Source organism: Eumetopias jubatus, unplaced genomic scaffold (assembly GCF_037043125.1).
Source record: "Eumetopias jubatus isolate StellerSeaLion01/CBP00866 unplaced genomic scaffold, mEumJub1_p1.0 scaffold_12, whole genome shotgun sequence".
Classification (NCBI taxonomy): Eukaryota; Metazoa; Chordata; class Mammalia; order Carnivora; family Otariidae; genus Eumetopias; species Eumetopias jubatus.
In genome coordinates, this window is record NW_028274818.1 from 212,939 (window position 1) to 230,863 (window position 17,925).

Consider the following 17,925-nt stretch of genomic DNA (forward strand, 5'->3'; position numbering starts at 1 on the left):
TTTTTAAGATTTATTTATTTGACAGAGCGCACAAGCAGGGGGAGCGGCAGGCAGAGGGAAAGAGAGCCTCCACTGAGCAGAGAGCAGAGAGTGTGGCTCAATTCTAGGACCCTGGGATCAGGACGTGAGCCAAAGGCAGACACTTAACCGACTGAGTCACCCAGGTACCCCAAACTCCCAACTGTCTTAATGTTAGTACTTTACTATAGGGAAAACCAACCTCAGCTTGACAATGGCAAGGCCTCCAGTATCCTTAAAGTCTTCTTTAGCATTATCAAAGTCCTTCTGGACATCTCCCTTTTTCCTTACTTCCCCCAACTCCCAAATATATAATCAGCCATTCCTCACAACCCCAGGGCAGCAGTTCTTTCTGCCCATAGGCCCTGTCCCCGTGCTTTATTAAAATCACCTTTTTTGGGGCACCTGGGTGGCTCAGACGGTTAAGCATCTGCGTTCGGCTCAGGTCATGATCCCGGAGTCCTGGGATTGAGTCCCGCATCGGGCTCCTTGCTCAGCAGGAAGCCTGCTTCTCCCTCTGCCTAACACTTCCCCGTTTGTGGTCTCTCTCTCTCACAAATAAATAAATAAAACCTTAAAAAAAAAAATCACCTTTTTTTGCACCAAAGACATCGCAAGAATTCTTTCTTGGCCATGGGCTCCGGACCTCACCAACATTCCAAAACTCATCAAAAACATATACAGTAAAAGGTTTCTCTCCCACCCCATCTCCCAGGCAGCCAGTCTCCTACCCAAAGACAACAAATATTACGGGCGTTTTGTGTATGCTTTCAGAGATAGTCTCTGTATTTACAAATATGGGTGTATATTTCCCCAGTTCCCACTTTTAAAAACCCACACACAAAGAAAAGCATGGACATAGTGTTTTAAACCTAACTTTTCTTTGTTCTCCTAATGTATCTTTGTGTTTCCAGTGACCCATAGTAATGTTATTGTAATGGCAAGTATGTATTCGGAGACTAATGCAGTGCGCAGTGCTGTGCACCTAGAAGGAATCCAAGGCACAGTCAAATAGAACTAAACTTTCTGAGCTGTAAGGGTAGAGATCAACCAGTCCGCTTTATTTTACAGGCAGGATAATTTGTAGAAAGTCAAACTAACTTGCCTAAGGTCTTAAGAGTTAATATATACAATAAAGTAATGAATGAGTCAATTTAAAGGATCATCCACACCATTTCAATGCATGTGTATAGATAGCTAAAATATTAAGCCCTGGGCGCCTGGGTGGCTCAGATGGTTAAGCGTCTGCCTTCGGCTCAGGTCATGATCCCAGGGTCCTGGGATCGAGTCCCGCATCGGGCTCCCTGCTCCTTGGGAGCCTGCTTCTCCCTCTGCTTCTCTCTCTCTCTCCCTCTCTTTCTCTCCTCCTCTGTCTCTCATGAATAAATAAATAAAATCTTAAAAAAAAATAAAATAAAATAAAATATTAAGCCCTAACAAGTGTAGCAATAAATAGAATCCCGTGGCGTTAACTAATATCTGTACAATTTCAGTTTAAAAAGTAATCTCACTGGGGCGCCTGGGTGGCTCAGTCGTTAAGCGTCTGCCTTTGGCTGGGGTCACGATCCCAGGGTCCTGGGATCCAGCCCCGCATCGGGCTCCCTGCTCGGCGGGAAGCCGGCTTCTCCCTCTGCCACCCCCACCCCCGCTTGTGTTTCCTCTCTCGCTGTCAAAAAATAAATAAAAACCTTTAAAAAAATAAAAATAAAAGTAATCTCACACTCTGAGGAAATGGAAAATGCTGTCGGGCCAGGCAGCAGAAGTGCACCCAGGGATACACCGCGCTCACAACACACACGCCGGGCCTCCCTGGGCTGTGGGTAAGAGACGACGTCAGGGACAGGGGTCAGACCCAGATCCTCAGCACAAGGATGGAGATGGTTCTGTCACTCAGCAACCCGGCCAGTGCGGGCACGACTCCAGGGATCTGGACCGCCTGAGTGGGTCCACGCACTACTGTTTTTTGCGGCAGCCGACGGCACTCGCGTGCGCACACGCTTACTTGTGCAATGCACGCTCAGCTCTGGGAGCTGGCTCCGTGCCACCTGACGGTCTCTGCCCTGGGACTGCTTAACGGCGAGGGTTAGGCGACGCTCCCCCGCCCTGTACGGTCAGCTCGCGCAAGGCCTCAGGTCCCCTAGGCCAGGCGGGGACGCGGCAAAAGCTCTCGCACCCACCCACGCTCCAGAAGGAGGGGGAAGGAAGACGGAGGCTACGGCCGCGCACGCGCGCCAGGGCAAGGCCGTCAGCGCGCGCAGGCGCAGCCTCCCCTTCCTGATCGCCTCGCGCTCCCACCCCTCTCAGAGAAGTCTTCCTGTCCCGCCCCTCGAGAGGAACGGGGGATGCGATTGGCCACTCTGGTTGTCCATCAGGCCGGTCTCACTGCCATTGGCAGCCGGGGAAAAGGCCGGTCGGCCGCCGTCGCCCTGCTCCTGAGAGACTCCGCGCCACCGCGGAAGCCGCGATTGGCGGAGGCCGGGCCAGAGGCCGCTCGCTTCCGGTCTCCGCGAGCCCTCCCCGCCGCCGCCGCCGCCGCCGCCGCCGCCGCCGCCGCCCTCAGCCTCCCCGCCCCCCGCCCTCCCACCATGGCCGCCTGTGTGTGGTGTGGGGAGAAGCTGGTCCTCCGTGTCCTCCTGTAGCGCTCACTGCCTCACCCTCACCCCTAGGGGCCGGATCCAAAGGAACCTCGCTCCCCAGCCCTTCGGGCCCCACAGCCAGAAAGGTTTCCTACCCCCTACCTCAGGGGCAGGACTCCTCTTTCCCTCACCTCCTGAGGCAGAAACTTAGGATTTTCTCTGCCTCTCTTAGCGTCAGAAGCCAGAAAGGGCTCCCCTTCCACTTCAGGGCCTCTCCTGCCTTCCCCGCAGGTGCAGACCCTCACCCCAGCACACCCGGGAGCTGGCGGCCTTCCCTCAGCTCTGCCACTCCGGACACGGGACCTAGAAGGCCGTCCGCCTTCGCGTCCTCCACAGGAGCGGCCTTTCGGAGAGGAGGGCGGGGCGGACAGCACCGGGGCCCTGCCCGACCCCGCTCGGCCCTCTTGCCCCCAGGCTCTGGCAACCCGGAGTTCGTCATTTCTAGGACTTCCTGCCCGTCCACCCCCTGGCCTCCTCCCGCCTCTTGGCCACAGCCATGGAGTTACAGAAGGGAAAGGGGGCAGCAGCCGCAGCAGCTGCTTCGGGAGCCGCGGGAGGTGGAGGAGGAGCGGGAGCAGGAGCCCCAGGAGGGGGGAGGCTGCTACTTTCAACCAGTTTGGATGCCAAGGATGAGTTAGAGGAGGTAGGTGTGGGGGTGGGCTGAGGAGGGCTACCGGAGCGGGTACGGGGTGGGGGGTCGGGGAGGAGGCCTCCAGGGGTTTTCTGAGGCAGCACGAGCGCCGCTCCAGACTTCCCGCTCCAGAAGGAAGGAGCGCGGGCCAACTTCCTGGACAGGTTGTCATGGCAACAGCAGCCACGAGCCGGAGGATGGCTGGGGGGGCGTTGGTGAGGAAGGGAAGCACCGTCCAGATCTGCCGAGTGGATTGTGGACGTTCTTTTCCCCGTGGGTTCTCCAGACGTGTCCTGCTCCAGACGGGGTCCTGTGTTGAGTTGACAAGTACCGTGCGTGCGTGCGTGCGTGCGTCTGGGGGGCTGACAGGAGTCCGCAGCCGGCTTCACAGCCTCCTGTTAGCGCTGACTTCACGTGGACGCGGTTGACCGCGGTGTGCACTGGGCGTTTGAAGACCCAGGGAACAGTGATGTTTGGTTAGGGTACGGTCAGCTGCAGCTTCTGTCCTTCAGAAGCACACACACGAGGGTGCTGGGAAAGAGGGTCGAGAGAAGTCGCACAGGGTGGTTGACCCCCTGCCCCCCACTTGCTCCCTGACAGCCCAGAATGCTGCTACGCGGGTAGAGTCACAGCAGTAGGAGACCCAGCACTGAGAAGGGACTGCTAAGCTGTTCGTAAGACCTAATGCTTTCAGCTCCGTGGTTATCCAGGGACAGGGAGAGCGCAAGAGCAGGGTCTGCCTCCTCCCCGATCGTTTCCCTGCTTTTTAAAACATTTTGTTTTATTTTTTTATTTTTTATTTGTTTATTTTTTAAAGATTTTATTTATTTGAGAGAGAGACACAGCGAGGGAGGGAACACAGGCAGGGGGAGCGGGAGAGAGAGAAGCAGGCCCCCCACGGAGCAGGGAGCCCGATGCGGGGCTCGATCCCAGGACCCCGCGACCATGACCTGAGCTGAAGGCAGACGCTTAACAACTGAGCCACCCAGGCGCCCCTGTTTTGTTTTATTTTTTTTAAGATTTTATTTGTTTGTGGGAGAGAGCTTGAGACAGCATGAGTGGGGGGGGCAGGGGGAGGGGAAGGGAAGCCGACTTCCCGCTGAGCAGGGAACCTGATATGGGGCTCAATCCCGGGACCTTGGGATCATGACCTGAGCCGAAGGCAGATGCTTAACTGAACCACCCAGGCACTCCTAAAAATTTTATTTTAAAGAATTTATTTATTTGACAGAGTACAAGCAGGGGGAGCAGGAGGGAGAGGGAGAAGCAGGCTCCCCACGGAGCAGGGAGCCCGATGCTGGACTCGATGCCAGGACCCTGGGATCATGACCTGAGCCGAAGGTGGATGCTTAACGACTGAGCCCATTTCCCTGCTTCTAACTTTGTCACTGCCCTTTATCAGATAGTAGAGGGTGGGCACGCAGATAGGTGGAATTCATAGTTCAGATTTGAAAAAAAGTGTTGGTTCAGATACAAAATGATGGAACGTATATGCAGAAATGAACTTTGCAAATCAAGGTGGCTGCATATAACTTTGCAGATCAACCATTGGCAACTGTCTGCTCACAGGCTGGTTTTCCATCCTGCTTCTCCTCCTGATTCTGTGTGCATTTAGAGAAATCAAAGTTTTTCTGCTATTGTTTTTATCAGCTAAGGTAGATACAATTAGGAAAATAAACAATGCTGCTAAAAATAATGTATTCCCAAAATGAATAAAAATGACTGTAGGAACGTCTAGCACTTTGAATTATCCACTTTTTAAGAAATGGCCACTGTCATTGTCAAAGTATTTGTTGAGCCCAGTGTTCTGCAACAGCAGCTCTAGAATTGTAGAAAGAAAATAGTTGACTGCCTTTGATCCCTCCAGCAGTTTGGGTGGAGGGGAAAAGCCCCCAAGCGTTGGACGAAGATCTGTTTACTCCCCACCCTGATTGCTAGAGGGTTCATCCTGTCTCTGCTAATTTGTACCACAGAGTAGTACAGCGTCCTGTTCTGAACAGTGACGTTTGCTAGGGGCTCAGTGATAGGGCAGGAGGGGACCATAAAAGAGAGGAAGCATTTATTTTTTTGCTTTTTTGGACTGAGAGTGAACTTTCAACTGTTTCCAGAGAGAAGGGGGAGGGAGGGTCTCTCTCTCTCCCCCTCTCCCCCTACTTTTCCTCCTGTCCTTCCTGGTGTAGATGTTTCCCAGCATTTCTTGGCTCTCCCTTTTCCTTCTTTGGCCTTTACCCTTTGCATTTGAATTTTCCATGTTTTTAACCCATGTGTGTGGTTCCCACTGGACCAGAGTGTCCCTAAGGGCAAGACTTACTGGCTTCTTCCTCTGGGTCTCCCCACAGAGCTCTGGATACAGAAGTTATCAAAACCTGCTGTTGACTGGTCTCTTTGTTCTGGTGTGGTATTTTCCACCACAGAGGTAGCTTCCTAACGGTATATGCCTCCTGTGTGCAGAGTCTCATAGGAAAATAGGATAAGGGAGACCCAAGTCTGCTTTGCAGAGCTTATCATCTGAAGACTGAGTTAGCATACCCATAAGGAAGGTGGAAAAAAAAGCACCCCAAAAACCTGGTAGTGAAGAGGCTGGAGTCATTATAGCTGAGTGTGATGAGGAAAGGCCCCTTAGAGTCCTGGTGTATGAAACACTGCTGAAGAGCATCCCAGCCAGGAGCTGTGACTCTTACCCAAGGGAGCATTTGTTGAATCCTTTCTTTTCTTTGGCTTTGTTTCTCTCTTTGAAGGGGAAATTCTTGCCCATCCCATTCCAATTTGGGGAATGAGATAAAAACAGTGCCAGAGGGGCACCTGGGTGGCTCAGTCGTTAAGCCTCTGCCTTTGGCTCAGGTCATGATCCCGCGATCCCCACATGGGCTCCCTGCTCTGCGGGAAGTCTGCTTCTCCCTTTCCCACTCCCTCTGTGTTCTCTCTCTCGCTGTGTCTCTCTGTCAGATAAATAAATAAAATCTTAAAAAAAAAAAAATAGTGCCAGAGATTGGAGGCGTTTAGAACATGCAACTCCTAGTCTCCCGGTCCACAGCTCCCGCTCATTCCTCTCTGGGAAGGACCTGGTCTACTTTGAAGTCAGGCTGAAAGTAGGAGCTGTGGCTCAAACAAGTCAGACCTTCCTCTTAAGCTATGGACAGGTCTTAGGGTTGCATTGGGTAGAGGTACATCCCTTATAGGTGTTCTCCAAGGGGTAATTCATACCTCGTCTCTGAAGAATCTCCAGGGAACAGGCTTTGAGTCATCTCTAATTTTACCCCCGAAATCCTCATTGCTCTTACAAGTGACTCTTAGCTGTAGAGTACTTGGAACCCAACTTATTCAGCAACTCCTTACTGATGTGGGCTCTTGGGGATTTTGTATGTTGGAACATACCTTCTTTTACTGAAGACAGTAGAATTTGCTCTTTCAGGGCCACTGTCTTCCAATTAGAGAGCAGTATTTAATATGTATTTTTACCAGACTGTATGTTCACTTGTCTGAGGGAGCGGAAACTGGAAGGTTAGAGGAATGGCTCTGACTTCAGTCCCAAGCTTCAGGTATATACTGGCAACCTAGAAGGCCTTTCCCTACTCTGCCCCTGTTCTGTCTACTGCTGCTGTCATGGAGAACATGGTCAGGTAATCTTGATACTAGAAAAGTTATTTCAGAAGCTCCTAGAGATGGTAAATATTTATTCAGCTCTTTGAGGTGCTGTCATGGAGGGCTTACTCTGAACAGAGCCACTCTGCCAGTAATTGTTGGCAACTGCATGTATGATTCCATGTTTACTAAGGGCCTCTGGGGACTGGGGGGGAAAGAGGGGTACTGCTACTTGTTTGTAGGGATTTTGACTTCCTACAGCCCTCTGACAGGATGTGGTCCTTCTGTTGCTCTGAAAGTTTTGTAATTCCTTCTCCCATCCCTGTTTGGAAAAGTGATTTCTGTAGTTTGGGAAGAGCAGCATCTTTTACATTTCGTTGCCTGGAAAGGACTGGCCCTCACATTTCTTTCCACATCACTTTTATCCGTGCATCCAAATTCTGGACTCTCCTACTTCCTACATCCTTAGCTGGGCCTCGCTGTTCCAAGAGGCCACTGTTCTTGACTGGGCAGTGACCCATAGAACTGACTCAAACCTCTGAGTGGAGCATAGACTAAGGAGGGGCCTAGAGAAACCTGGTTGTGTCCAAGGTCTCTGTGTGTTACATCATAGCCAGAAACTTGGCCATTCCATAGGCTGATGCTCATTGCATAAAGATCTTGGTGCAGGGTCCAGCAGTCAGGCCTCCGCCCACCTCCCGTACTCTTCCTTTCCTCTTCTGTCCTAGAAGGCAAGTGTTTACAGAGGGTAATTAGGTGAGGAAGCTTTTCAACCTGGTCAGGGACTTAACCCGTGTCCTGTAGTAGGAGGGCTCAGTTTTCAGGAATCTTCAAGGACATGCCATTAGAAGTAGTAGCGGATGTTGGGGAGTGGTCTGTTCATAGATTTGGTTGTGCAGTTGCTGCGCTTTTTCACAAATGGAACAGATTATGATTTAACTGAGACTGTATGCTAGATGTTTTCACATATGTTATCTTGTGTAATCCTCAGAGCAACCTTGTGATATATATTTGTTTTAAATAGGGTTTTTAAAAAAATTAATTTTGTGAGAGAGGAGTGCAAGAGCACAGTAGTGCGAGCATGAGTGGGGGAGGGGCAGAGGGAGTGGAAGAGAGAGAATCTCAAGCAGACTCCCTGCTGAGTGCGGAGCCTGACGTGGGGCTCAATCCCAGGACCCTGAGATCATGACCTGAGCTGAAATTGAGTCGGACACCCAACCGACTGAACAACCCAGGTGCCCCTATTTCTATTTTTCAGATAAGAAAAACCAGGGTTTAGAGAGGCTAAAGAACTCACCCAGGATTAGCTTAAGGCTAGCACGTAGTGGGGGGATCCTTCTATACCATGCTTGTCAGTGTGCTCATTAGCTAGCTGCTGTTTACCTCTTGCATCTCTGTTGATTCAGCAGAGACCTCTTCCTTTGAGTAGAAAGTAATATCTAGAATTTTAGGATGCTGTGCTGCTGCTTGTTCACTTAGCTGCTGGAGGAACTGATTTCTCCAATCACTGATAGCTATCTTTTTTTTTTTTTTAAGATTTTATTTATTTATTTGACAGAGAGAGACACAGCGAGAGAGGGAACACAAGCAGGGGGAGTGGGAGAGGGAGAAGCAGGCTTCCCACTGAGCAGGGAGCCCGATGCGGGGCTTGATCCCAGGACCCCGGGACCATGACCTGAGCTGAAGGCAGATGCTTAACTGACTGAGCCACCCAGTTGTCCCGAGAGGGATACGATTTAAAAAGGGAAAATACAACCTGATGATTTTCCTTCCTTCTCCTGCTCATGTGGGAGCTGGACTAGGTAGTGCTGGATCTCACAGCTCAGCTTTCATGTGATCTCACAGCTCCTTTTCACAAGTACACAGGTGCTGTTAAGGCTCAGTGTGCTATGTGACCTAATTTGGAGGCTAGTCAGACCTGATGGGCAGTGAAGTTGTAATACCTTCAAATCTGAATGGCTTTGGGCCTAATGTAGATCAGAGTTTTGTGACTGTGGGAGCTCCTTGCCTTAACACAGTTCTCCTCTGTGCCACCGTACACTCTTGGTCAGGGATGGATATAGGCAACCTTAGGATGATGGTGAAGGGAGACACAGGATTATCTTTCATTCCTACACCTCTTTTTTTTTTTTTTAAAGATTTTATTTATTTGACAGAGGGACACAGCGAGAGAGGGAACACAAGCAGGGAGAGTGGGAGAGGGAGAAGCAGGCTTCCCAGCGAGCAGGGAGCCCGATGCGGAACTCGATCCCAGGACCCTGGGACCATGACCTGAGCCAAAGGCAGACACTTAACGACTGAGCCACCCAGGCGCCCCTTGGGTGGACTTTAATGCAGTTGTCCCCACCTTTGTCCAGAGGCTCAGGCAGTTTGGCCTTTTGTTCTCCTTTTCTTTCCTCATACTCATTTTTTTGAATTTGTTTTTAACTTTTTTGGGGGACTTTTTTTTAAGATTTTATTTATTTGACAGAGCAAGAGAGCACAATTAGGGGGAGCGGCAGAGGGAGAGGGAGAAACAGGCTCCCCGCTGAGCAGGGAGCCCAAGTGGGGCTCAATCCTACAACCTGAGATCATGACCTGAGCTGAAACCAAGAGTCGGATGCTCAACCAGCTGTGCCACCCAGGCACCCCATTATGTTTCTTTAATTTTTTAAAAAAAGATTTTATTCATTGAGAGCACAAGTGGGGTTAGGGGCAGAGGGAGAAGAAGAGGGAGAAGCAGACTCCCCAGTGAGCAGGGAGCCCGATGCGGGGCTCCATCCCAGGGCCCTGAGATCATGACCTGAGCTGAAGGCAGACACTTAACCCACTGAGCCACCCGGGTGCCTCAATGTTTCTTTAAATTTTTTTTTTTTTTAAGATTTTATTTATTTGACAGAGAGAGACACAGTGGGAGACGGAACACAAGCAGGGGGAGTGGGAGAGGGAGAAGCAGGCCTCCCGCGGAGCGGGGAGCCAGACGCGGGGCTCGATTCCAGGACCCTGGGACCACGACCCGAGCCGGAGGCAGACACCTAACGACTGAGCCATCCAGGCGCCCCTGTTTCTTTAAAATTTTTAACAGCTTTTTATTTTAAAATGATTTCAAGCTTAGAGAAATATTATAATACATAGTACTCTCATATACTCTCCACCCAGATTCACCAGTTATTAACGTTATTTCTCTGTACACATTTTGTTTTAACCTTTTGACAGTAAGTGGCAGCCATGAGGGTTTAAATACTTCAATGTGCGGGCACCTGGGTGGCTCAGATGGTTGGGTGTCTGCCTGCGGCTCAGGTCGTGATCCCAGGGTCCTGGGATCGAGCCCGGCATCGGGCTCCCTGCTCGGCGGGAAGCCTGCTTCTCCCACTCCCACTCTCCCTGCTTGTGTTCCTGCTCTCGCTCTCTCTCTGTCAAATAAATAAATAAAATCTTCAATAAATAAATAAGTACTTCATTGTGTATTTCCTAAGAACAAAGATCTTCGGTTACATAACTACTGCTCTGTTGTCAGGATTGGAACATTTAACATCAGTATGCTTCTGTTACAGAACATACTCAGATTTTACCAGTTGTCCCAATAATGTCCATATAGCAGTCCAGGATCACAAGTTGAGTTTAGGTGCACTCTCTCTTTAAACCTGAAGCAGATTCTTAATCTTTCTTTGTCTTTCATGAACTTAAACACTTTGGACAGGTCAGTTATTTTGTAGAGTATCTCTCAAATTGGGTTGTCTGAAATTTCTTCCATGATTAGATTGAAATTACTCATTTTGGGGCCAGAAAACCATACAAGTACTGTTACAGCCTTTTCAGTGCACCCTGTTGAGGCATGTAGTGTCAGGAGTCAGTTTGTCTCCTTTTGAGGTTATTAATTTTGATTACTTGATTAAGGTGGTATCCTCCAGAATTTCTTTTCCCTTTGTAATTAAGTATTTTGAACCCACATAAATATCCTCTTGTGCAGTTTCACCTCTGGTTTAGTGTCCACTCATGATGATTGCTGGAATCATTTTTGGTCCTGTTGTTCCTTATGCATTTATTGGTTGGCATTCCACTATAAGGGAGAGCTTTCCCTTCTTCATTATTTATAATGTGTGTGTGTTTTAGCATGGATTCTTATTTTATTCAATGGGTTATAACATCTTTTTTAAATTTTTTTTTAAAGATTTTATTTATCTATTTGACAGAGACACAGCGAGAGAGGTTCCCTCTCTTGTGTTCCACAAGCAGGGGGAATGGGAGAGGGAGAAGCAGGCTTCCCGCTGAGCAGGGAGCCCGATGCGGGGCTCGATCCCAGGATCCTGGGATCATGACCTGAGTCGAAGGCAGAAGCCTAACGACTGAGCCACCCAGGTGCCCCTCTTTCTTTTTTTTTCCCCACTAAGCTCTACACCAAACATGGGGCTTGAATTTATGACCCCCGAGATCAAGAGTCGAATACTCTAATGACTGAGCGTCCCCCCACCCCATGGGCTATAATTATAGCCTTAAGTCTCTTTTAATATGTGGGTTCCCCCTCCCTGCTTTTTTCCCTTGCAATTTGTATGTTAAAGAATCAGGTTACGTGTCACGGTTTCCACCCTCTGGACTTAGCTGGTTATATCCTTGTATAACTTTACTTGTAAACTGGTAGTTAGATCTAGAGGTATGATGAGGTTTAAATTTCTTGAAAACCTTTTTGGGGTCAGAAATACTTTGAAGGTGGTGGTGTGACACACTCTGAACTTTTTCTCAACACTTTACAGAGGTTAGAAAGATGCATGAGCATTGTGACATCGATGACTACTGGTGTCTCAGAGAGGGAGGCCAATGATGCCCTCAATGCTCACGTGAGTATAATGATCTCCCTCATCCATTTCTGTTGCTTTGGAAGCGTTGAGATGTGATCCAAAAGATAGGACTTAAGTGGCTGGGAATTAGGGGACTGAAGTGAGTATCTTGGCTCCCTGAACCAGACTTCCCAGCTCCTCTCTCTGTCTCACTGTGGGAATCCAGCTCTTGGAGCTTAGGTGTCTTTAAGTCACAACTTTTAAAAATAACTCTTAGTTCTGTAGTGACTTTTTTCTTTGCAAATTATTCTCACATATTTGATCCTTTACATTTCATTTCCTTTTTTTTTTTTTTTTGGAGGGAGGGAAGGAGGGAGGGAGGGGCAGAGGGCGAGGGAGAGAGAATCCTAAGCAGGCTCCATGCCCAGCACAGAGCCTGATGCCGGGACTCTATCTCACAACCCTGAGATCAGGACCAAATCAAGAGTCAGAGCCAAAATCAAGAGTGGGATGCTCAACTGACTGAACCAGCCATATGCCCCATGATCCTTTATATTTCCTGATCTGTGAGATTGAAAGGATTTTCAGTAGTACATGTAAAGGTCTTTTTTTTTTTTTTTTAAGATTTTATGTATTCATTTGTCAGAGAGCAAGCACAGGCAGGGAGAGTGGTAGGCAGAGGGAGAAGGAGAAGCAGGCTTCCTGCCGAGCAAGGAGCCCAGTGTGGGACTCCATCCCAGGACCCTGGGATCATGACCTGAGCCAAAGGCAGACACCTAACTGAGCCACCCAGGCATCCCAGTACATGTAAAGGTCTTAGAGTAATTCCAGGCACATAGTGAATGTTTAGTATTTTCTTTTTATTAGTAGTATATTATTTTTATTGTGTCTTCACCTTACAAATACCACAGATTCAGTGATTTGCCCAAAGTCTTGACTTGAAATGTATGCTTATTATCCCATGAATGGCTCTGCAGCTTCCTCCCTCCTGAAGGCTATTAAGGTCTGGTAAAAGTGGTACAGTGAGGTTTTTTTTCTGCTTTATTATTTTTTTTTAAAGTTTTCTCTGAAGATTTATTTATTTATTTTGAGAGAGAAAGAAAGTGTGCACACACTTGAGTGGGGGGAAGGACAGAGAGAGGGAATCTTTCAAGCAAACTCCCCCCCAAGCATGGAACCCGATGCGGCTTGATTTCAGGACCCATGAGATCGTGACCTGAGCCAAAACCAAGAGTGGGATGCTCAACTGGCTGAGCCACCCAGGCGCCCTTAAAGATTTTATTTTATTCATTTTATTTATTTTTAAGGATTTTTATTTATTTGTTTGTTAGAGAAAGAGAGAGAGTGCACACAAGCAAGGGGAGGGGCAGAGGGAAAAGCAGGCTCCCTGCTGGGCAAGGAGCCCGATGCAGGACTCGATCCCAGGACCATGAGATCATGACCTGAGCCGAAGGCATAACGTTTAACCGACTGAGCCACCCAGGCATCCCAAAGATTAGATTTTACTTTATTTTAAAACATTTTATTTATTTATTTGTCAGAGAGAGAGAGTACAAGCAGGGGAATGGCAGTCAGAGGGAGAGGCAGGCTCCCCGCTGAGGAGGGAGCCTGATGCAGGACTCCATTGCAGGACCCTGAATTGTGACCTGAACCGAAAGTAGACACTTAACTGACTGAGCCATCCAGGCGTCCCCCAAAGATTTTATTTTTAAGTAATCTCTACACCCGATGTGGAGCTCAAACCCACAACCCCAAGATCAAGAGTTGCACACTCCACTGACTTAGCCAGCAGTTGCCCCTTTTTTTCCATTTTAAACACTCTTTAGGTGCGCCTGGGTGGCTCAGTCAGTTGGGCGGCTGCCCTCGGCTCAGGTCATGATCCCAGGGTCCTGGAATCAAGTCCCGCATCGGGCTCCCGGCGCCTCGGGGAACCTGTGTCCCCCTCTCCCTCTGCCTGCCTGCCACTCCCTCTGCTTGTGCTCTCTCTCTGTCAAATAAATAAATAAAATCTTTAAAAAAAAATAAACACTCTTTACATTTTCTACTTTCAGCCTGCATCAAGCCTTGGAGAAAACAGTAGGGTCTGTTCTTTCCCCACTTCTCTCCTGAAACAGATGCTTCATCACTTAGGAAAAGGAGATCATCAGATAGAAGAGTTAATGATTCTCCTTTGCAGGTTATTCAGGAGTCCCAAGTTTTCTGGGAGAAACTGCTCAAGAACTTTCCTCCTATGAGTGACAACTAGTTTTCTTCCTTCCTCATTTCCCAGGTATGCAAAGGCCCCCCCCAGCATGAGGAAATCTGCCTGGGCCTCTTCACCCTTGTCCTTACTGAACCTGCCCAAGCCCAGAAGGTAAGACTCCCTGCTCTGGACCCACAACTCCCCTCAGATAGTCTGAGGATATGATGGAACTTAAGGGTTAGCTGGCATAGTGCCAAACCCGTTGACCAGAACTGGATCACCTTGTTGTCCAGATACGCTTACAACTCCCTTTTTATTCTCAATGAATTGGTCATTCTCTGACTTAGATCCTTTCTCTATCTAGATTCTGAAGCTAAAGGGCAAGAAAAGCATTTGTGAGAATGGAAAAGCATTTGAAGAGTTGTACATTGTAGATTGATGGGTCAAGCTTATGAGAGTCAGGATTTAATCCAAAGAGAACAAGTTACAACCAAGTCCATTGAGAGTTCTTACCCAGAAGAGCGTGACCTGTAGTTTGTAGGTTCTCAATCATTGGCAGGTGAATAGAAGGTAGCCTTAACATTGTAGCACGTAGGATTTAACAGCTTAATGTTGATGATTGATGCGGCAATAATGTAGTGACCAAGAGAACCCTGGAACCCACTGGAGCCAGACTTCCTCAGGAATACTGTGTAAAAACTAGTCTGGGGTCTTCACAGCCAGGAGAGTGTCCTTTAAAAGGTGGAATGGTTAAAGTGGGATCCTTGCCTGGGGTGAGGGATTGGGAAGGATGATCTGTTTGGATTCCATTCTTTGCATAATAAAGCAGTAAAATTCTGTCTTTTACCTCTCCAGATTTCCCTTTTCCAGCAGTTCTGTGTCCTTGGAGTCTTGGGGCGATGGTTTAGAAGTGTATGTCTGGTATCTGGCATTAACTATATGACACTAACAGAGAGGAGCTTGGAGTGGGGAAATTCAGTGTTCTTATTGGCCCTTCCTTGAACAAGTATGGAAGGAAACACACATGCTTGGTGCCCAGCACTGTGTTGGGCTCTATCCAGACAAGATCTCATTTAATCCTCTCAAAAGGTTGGTGGCTTTGTCCCCTCTTTCCAAACTGCTCCCAGTTTACCTATAAGATAACTGGAGGTCAGAGATACTATCATTTGTTCAGGGAGAACCAAAGAAAATCATCCCCAGGGACAAGGACAGGATGCCCATGCCCGCTTGGCATAGCTGCTTGAATTAACCTCAGGGGAAGGATCTGTGGGCATGGCAACCTGATGTGTTTGTATTCCTCTGATGCCAACTGGAGTAGTGTCTAGGATGAGGGTAGGTGGTGGAACAGCAGGTATTCACAGGTCCTTGGTGTCCCAGGCCATTTCTGGGCTGGGACCTTGTTGCGTTAACTTGGCATTTCATTTTCATACTGGATTTATCACCGAGATCCTTGAAGACAAATGAATGTCTCCAATTTGGTGCTGTTAAACAGTAATATGACCCAGTCTAGCCACTCCATTTAAGAGAAATTGTTGGCAAAGACAGGGGTGGACGGGTTGGGATTAAGGTTTTGTTTTCTCTTGTGTAGGTTTTTATAAATACAGTTAAAATCTCGTGTAGTCACCTCAGGGCAAATTTGTCCAGTCTGCTGGTTTTGTTTGTTTCAGGTGGGATCTGCATCAGCTAGGGTAAATCAGTAAACTTCGTGAAGGGACAGGGTATGTGTGGTATTTCTAGGTCTTTGTCTAGCCTGGCAGTGAAAGGCCATAGCACTCTGTATCATAAATGCTTATTAAGTCATGAATTTGGCCATCCAGACATGACAAGGTACTAGAGCACTTTGTCTTCTTGCCCTGGGATAGCCCCATGAGGGTGGCCCAGGCCCTTCCTTGCCTTGGACCTCATAGCTGGTTGACAGCTGCACCAGGATTGTGTTCACACGCTAGCTGTTTCCAAGTAAATCCCCTCCCTGGAGTATATGAGGCTGACAGGCGCCTGTCAGGGCTCTTCAGACAAAGCAGTGGAGTTGGGGGTTCGGAAGACAACTGAAGTTTAAGCATCTGAGGAGCTGGCAGGTGGTAGGTAACTCATTGAGAGACTTTGAGCCAGGTCAGGGTATGGGAAGAATTAGTGACATGTCTCTGAGGTGCTTTGATCCTTTTCCCTAAAAGGGTGATTATCTTGTGAAATGCTTCTGTGCTGCAGAAGTTTCAGGTAGGAGTTACTGGTGAGGACTGATTCTGATGCATTGTTTTAGGCTTCAGCTTAAAACAAGGGGAGTGTTTTCTAAGGGTTTGTTTGGGGTTGACTCCGTCTCTGGACCAGAAACCTCAGGATGGAGTGGAGATCTGGTTCCTAGATCTTGTCAGACCAGGAGACGGGAGCAGGGGTGGTGGAGAGGGTGGTAGTGGAAACAGTCTTGAGCACATTACAAACCTGCTCTGGGGAAGCAGGAGCTAAAGAGCCCAGTCTGGGCTACGGGCAGGTTCAGATGTTAGGGCCAGCTCTCTGGGACTTCTTGGTGCAGCAAGAGCAGGTTGAACAAGAGCATTCAGGGAAGGACAAAGCAGGCTGGGTTTTGGTGGAGAGCGGAATATGCGTGGGGTGGGTTTTGTTCTAGTTGTACCTTCTTAACGTTCATCTGTCTGGGCAGCTCTTATGTTTATAGTTTTTGAGTTTATTTATTTCTTATTTGATGTCTGAGCTGAATAAGTGGGAGCAGGCCAGTTTCAGGGCCTGTGGGGCTGTAGGAGGCTAAGTAGGCAGGCTCTAGCAGTTAGTAGAGAGAGGTGACAGGAAAAGGTCTAGCATCAGTGAGAAGGTTCCTTTTGAAGAGTCAAGGCCTCAGGTCTTGGCGGTTGTTGCTCACGAAGGTGGCTTGGAGGCTGCATAGGCCCAGCAGTTGGGGCAGAAGCGCTACCTCCCTGCCATCCGGCCACCTATCCTTTCTTTTGAGACTCTCTGCTTCTCTTCTGTGTTCCCCACTGAGTTTGTTTTGTTTTGTTTTTCCCCATCTGCTTCTCTTTCAAGCCCATCAGAAAAATGGCACAGAGGTTGGTGAGGCAACTGGCAGCATCAGGATGGGGTGCCCTGGTGCTCAACTGCACATGTTAGCAGCAGTGTGGTTGATAAGTCCCACATGGCGCGTGGAATTAGGCAGACGGTTTCTGCTCTCTTCATCTGTTCCCTGTGTCTCCTGGGAGACTTGTCCTCCTTCCCTGTCCTGGGTCTATTTCTGCATTTCTGCTTTTGATTGAACAGACAGGGCTCCTCTCCGGTGAGTCTGGTCTCTGTCTTTGTCCTGACAGATTTTCCTTCTGTCTCTGCCTCCCTCCTGTTTTCTGCCCATCCTGTAAGTCATACCTCCAGGGGAGGCTCCAGGGCTGACCCACCGTTTACTGACTGGCTTGTTGGCAGTAGTTCACTGGTACCTTTATACATTCCTTATTCCCTTGCTTATACTTTTTGATCTCAAATGGAGTCAGAGGATAATCAAATCCTCCTTTGGGTATGAAGAGTTTATGGCACGTGAGGGATCTCTAAGTGTTGGTGTTTTTATCAGATCAAACATTTGACTTAGGGCAATAGAGGCAAGAGGAAGTAACAATAGTTAACCTCTCAGGAGTTCCTCCTCACACGGAGGCCAGAGAGTAGGAGCACTTCTCTTCCAAACACTTAGGATGAAAGCGCTCAGGAATATGGTCGTCTCAAAGCCACCTTCAGTCCCCACCCCTCCCCAGCAGCCTCTTCTCCTTGTAGCTATTTCTAGTGCTAGTAAAGAGGTGTTAAGAGCGTGCAATCTGGGGCGCCTGGGTGGCTCGGTCGTTAAACGTCTGCCTTCAGCTCAGGTCATGGTCCCGGGGTCCTGGGATCGAGCCCCGCATCGGGCTCCCTGCTCCGTGGGAAGCCTGCTTCTCCCTCTCCCACTCCCCCTGCTTGTGTTCCCTCTCTCGCTGTGTCTCTCTCTCTCAAATAAATAAAATCTTTAAAAAAAAAAAGAGCATGGAATCTAGAACGGGACTTGGATTCTGGTTATTCCTCGGTCTCTTCAGTGACCTGGGGCGAGTTACTTTGCCCGGTTATACCTGTTTCTTCATCTGCAGGAATAAAGATAATAATTAC

General features: G+C 48.7%; 1 protein-coding gene across 1 annotated transcript in view; it reads left to right on the plus strand.

Annotated features, from left to right (window-relative positions):
* Nucleotides 1-2,574: 2,574 nt before the first annotated feature.
* The window catches only part of INTS3 (integrator complex subunit 3), a 39,967-nt gene continuing 24,616 nt past the window's right edge, over nt 2,575-17,925 (plus strand). Inside the window, exons 1-3 of the mRNA XM_028090104.2 lie at nt 2,575-3,297; nt 11,598-11,681; nt 13,891-13,974. Coding sequence (XP_027945905.1) covers nt 3,151-3,297; nt 11,598-11,681; nt 13,891-13,974 — 315 coding nt within the window. The 5' untranslated portion in view covers nt 2,575-3,150. The remainder of the gene's footprint in view (nt 3,298-11,597; nt 11,682-13,890; nt 13,975-17,925) is intronic.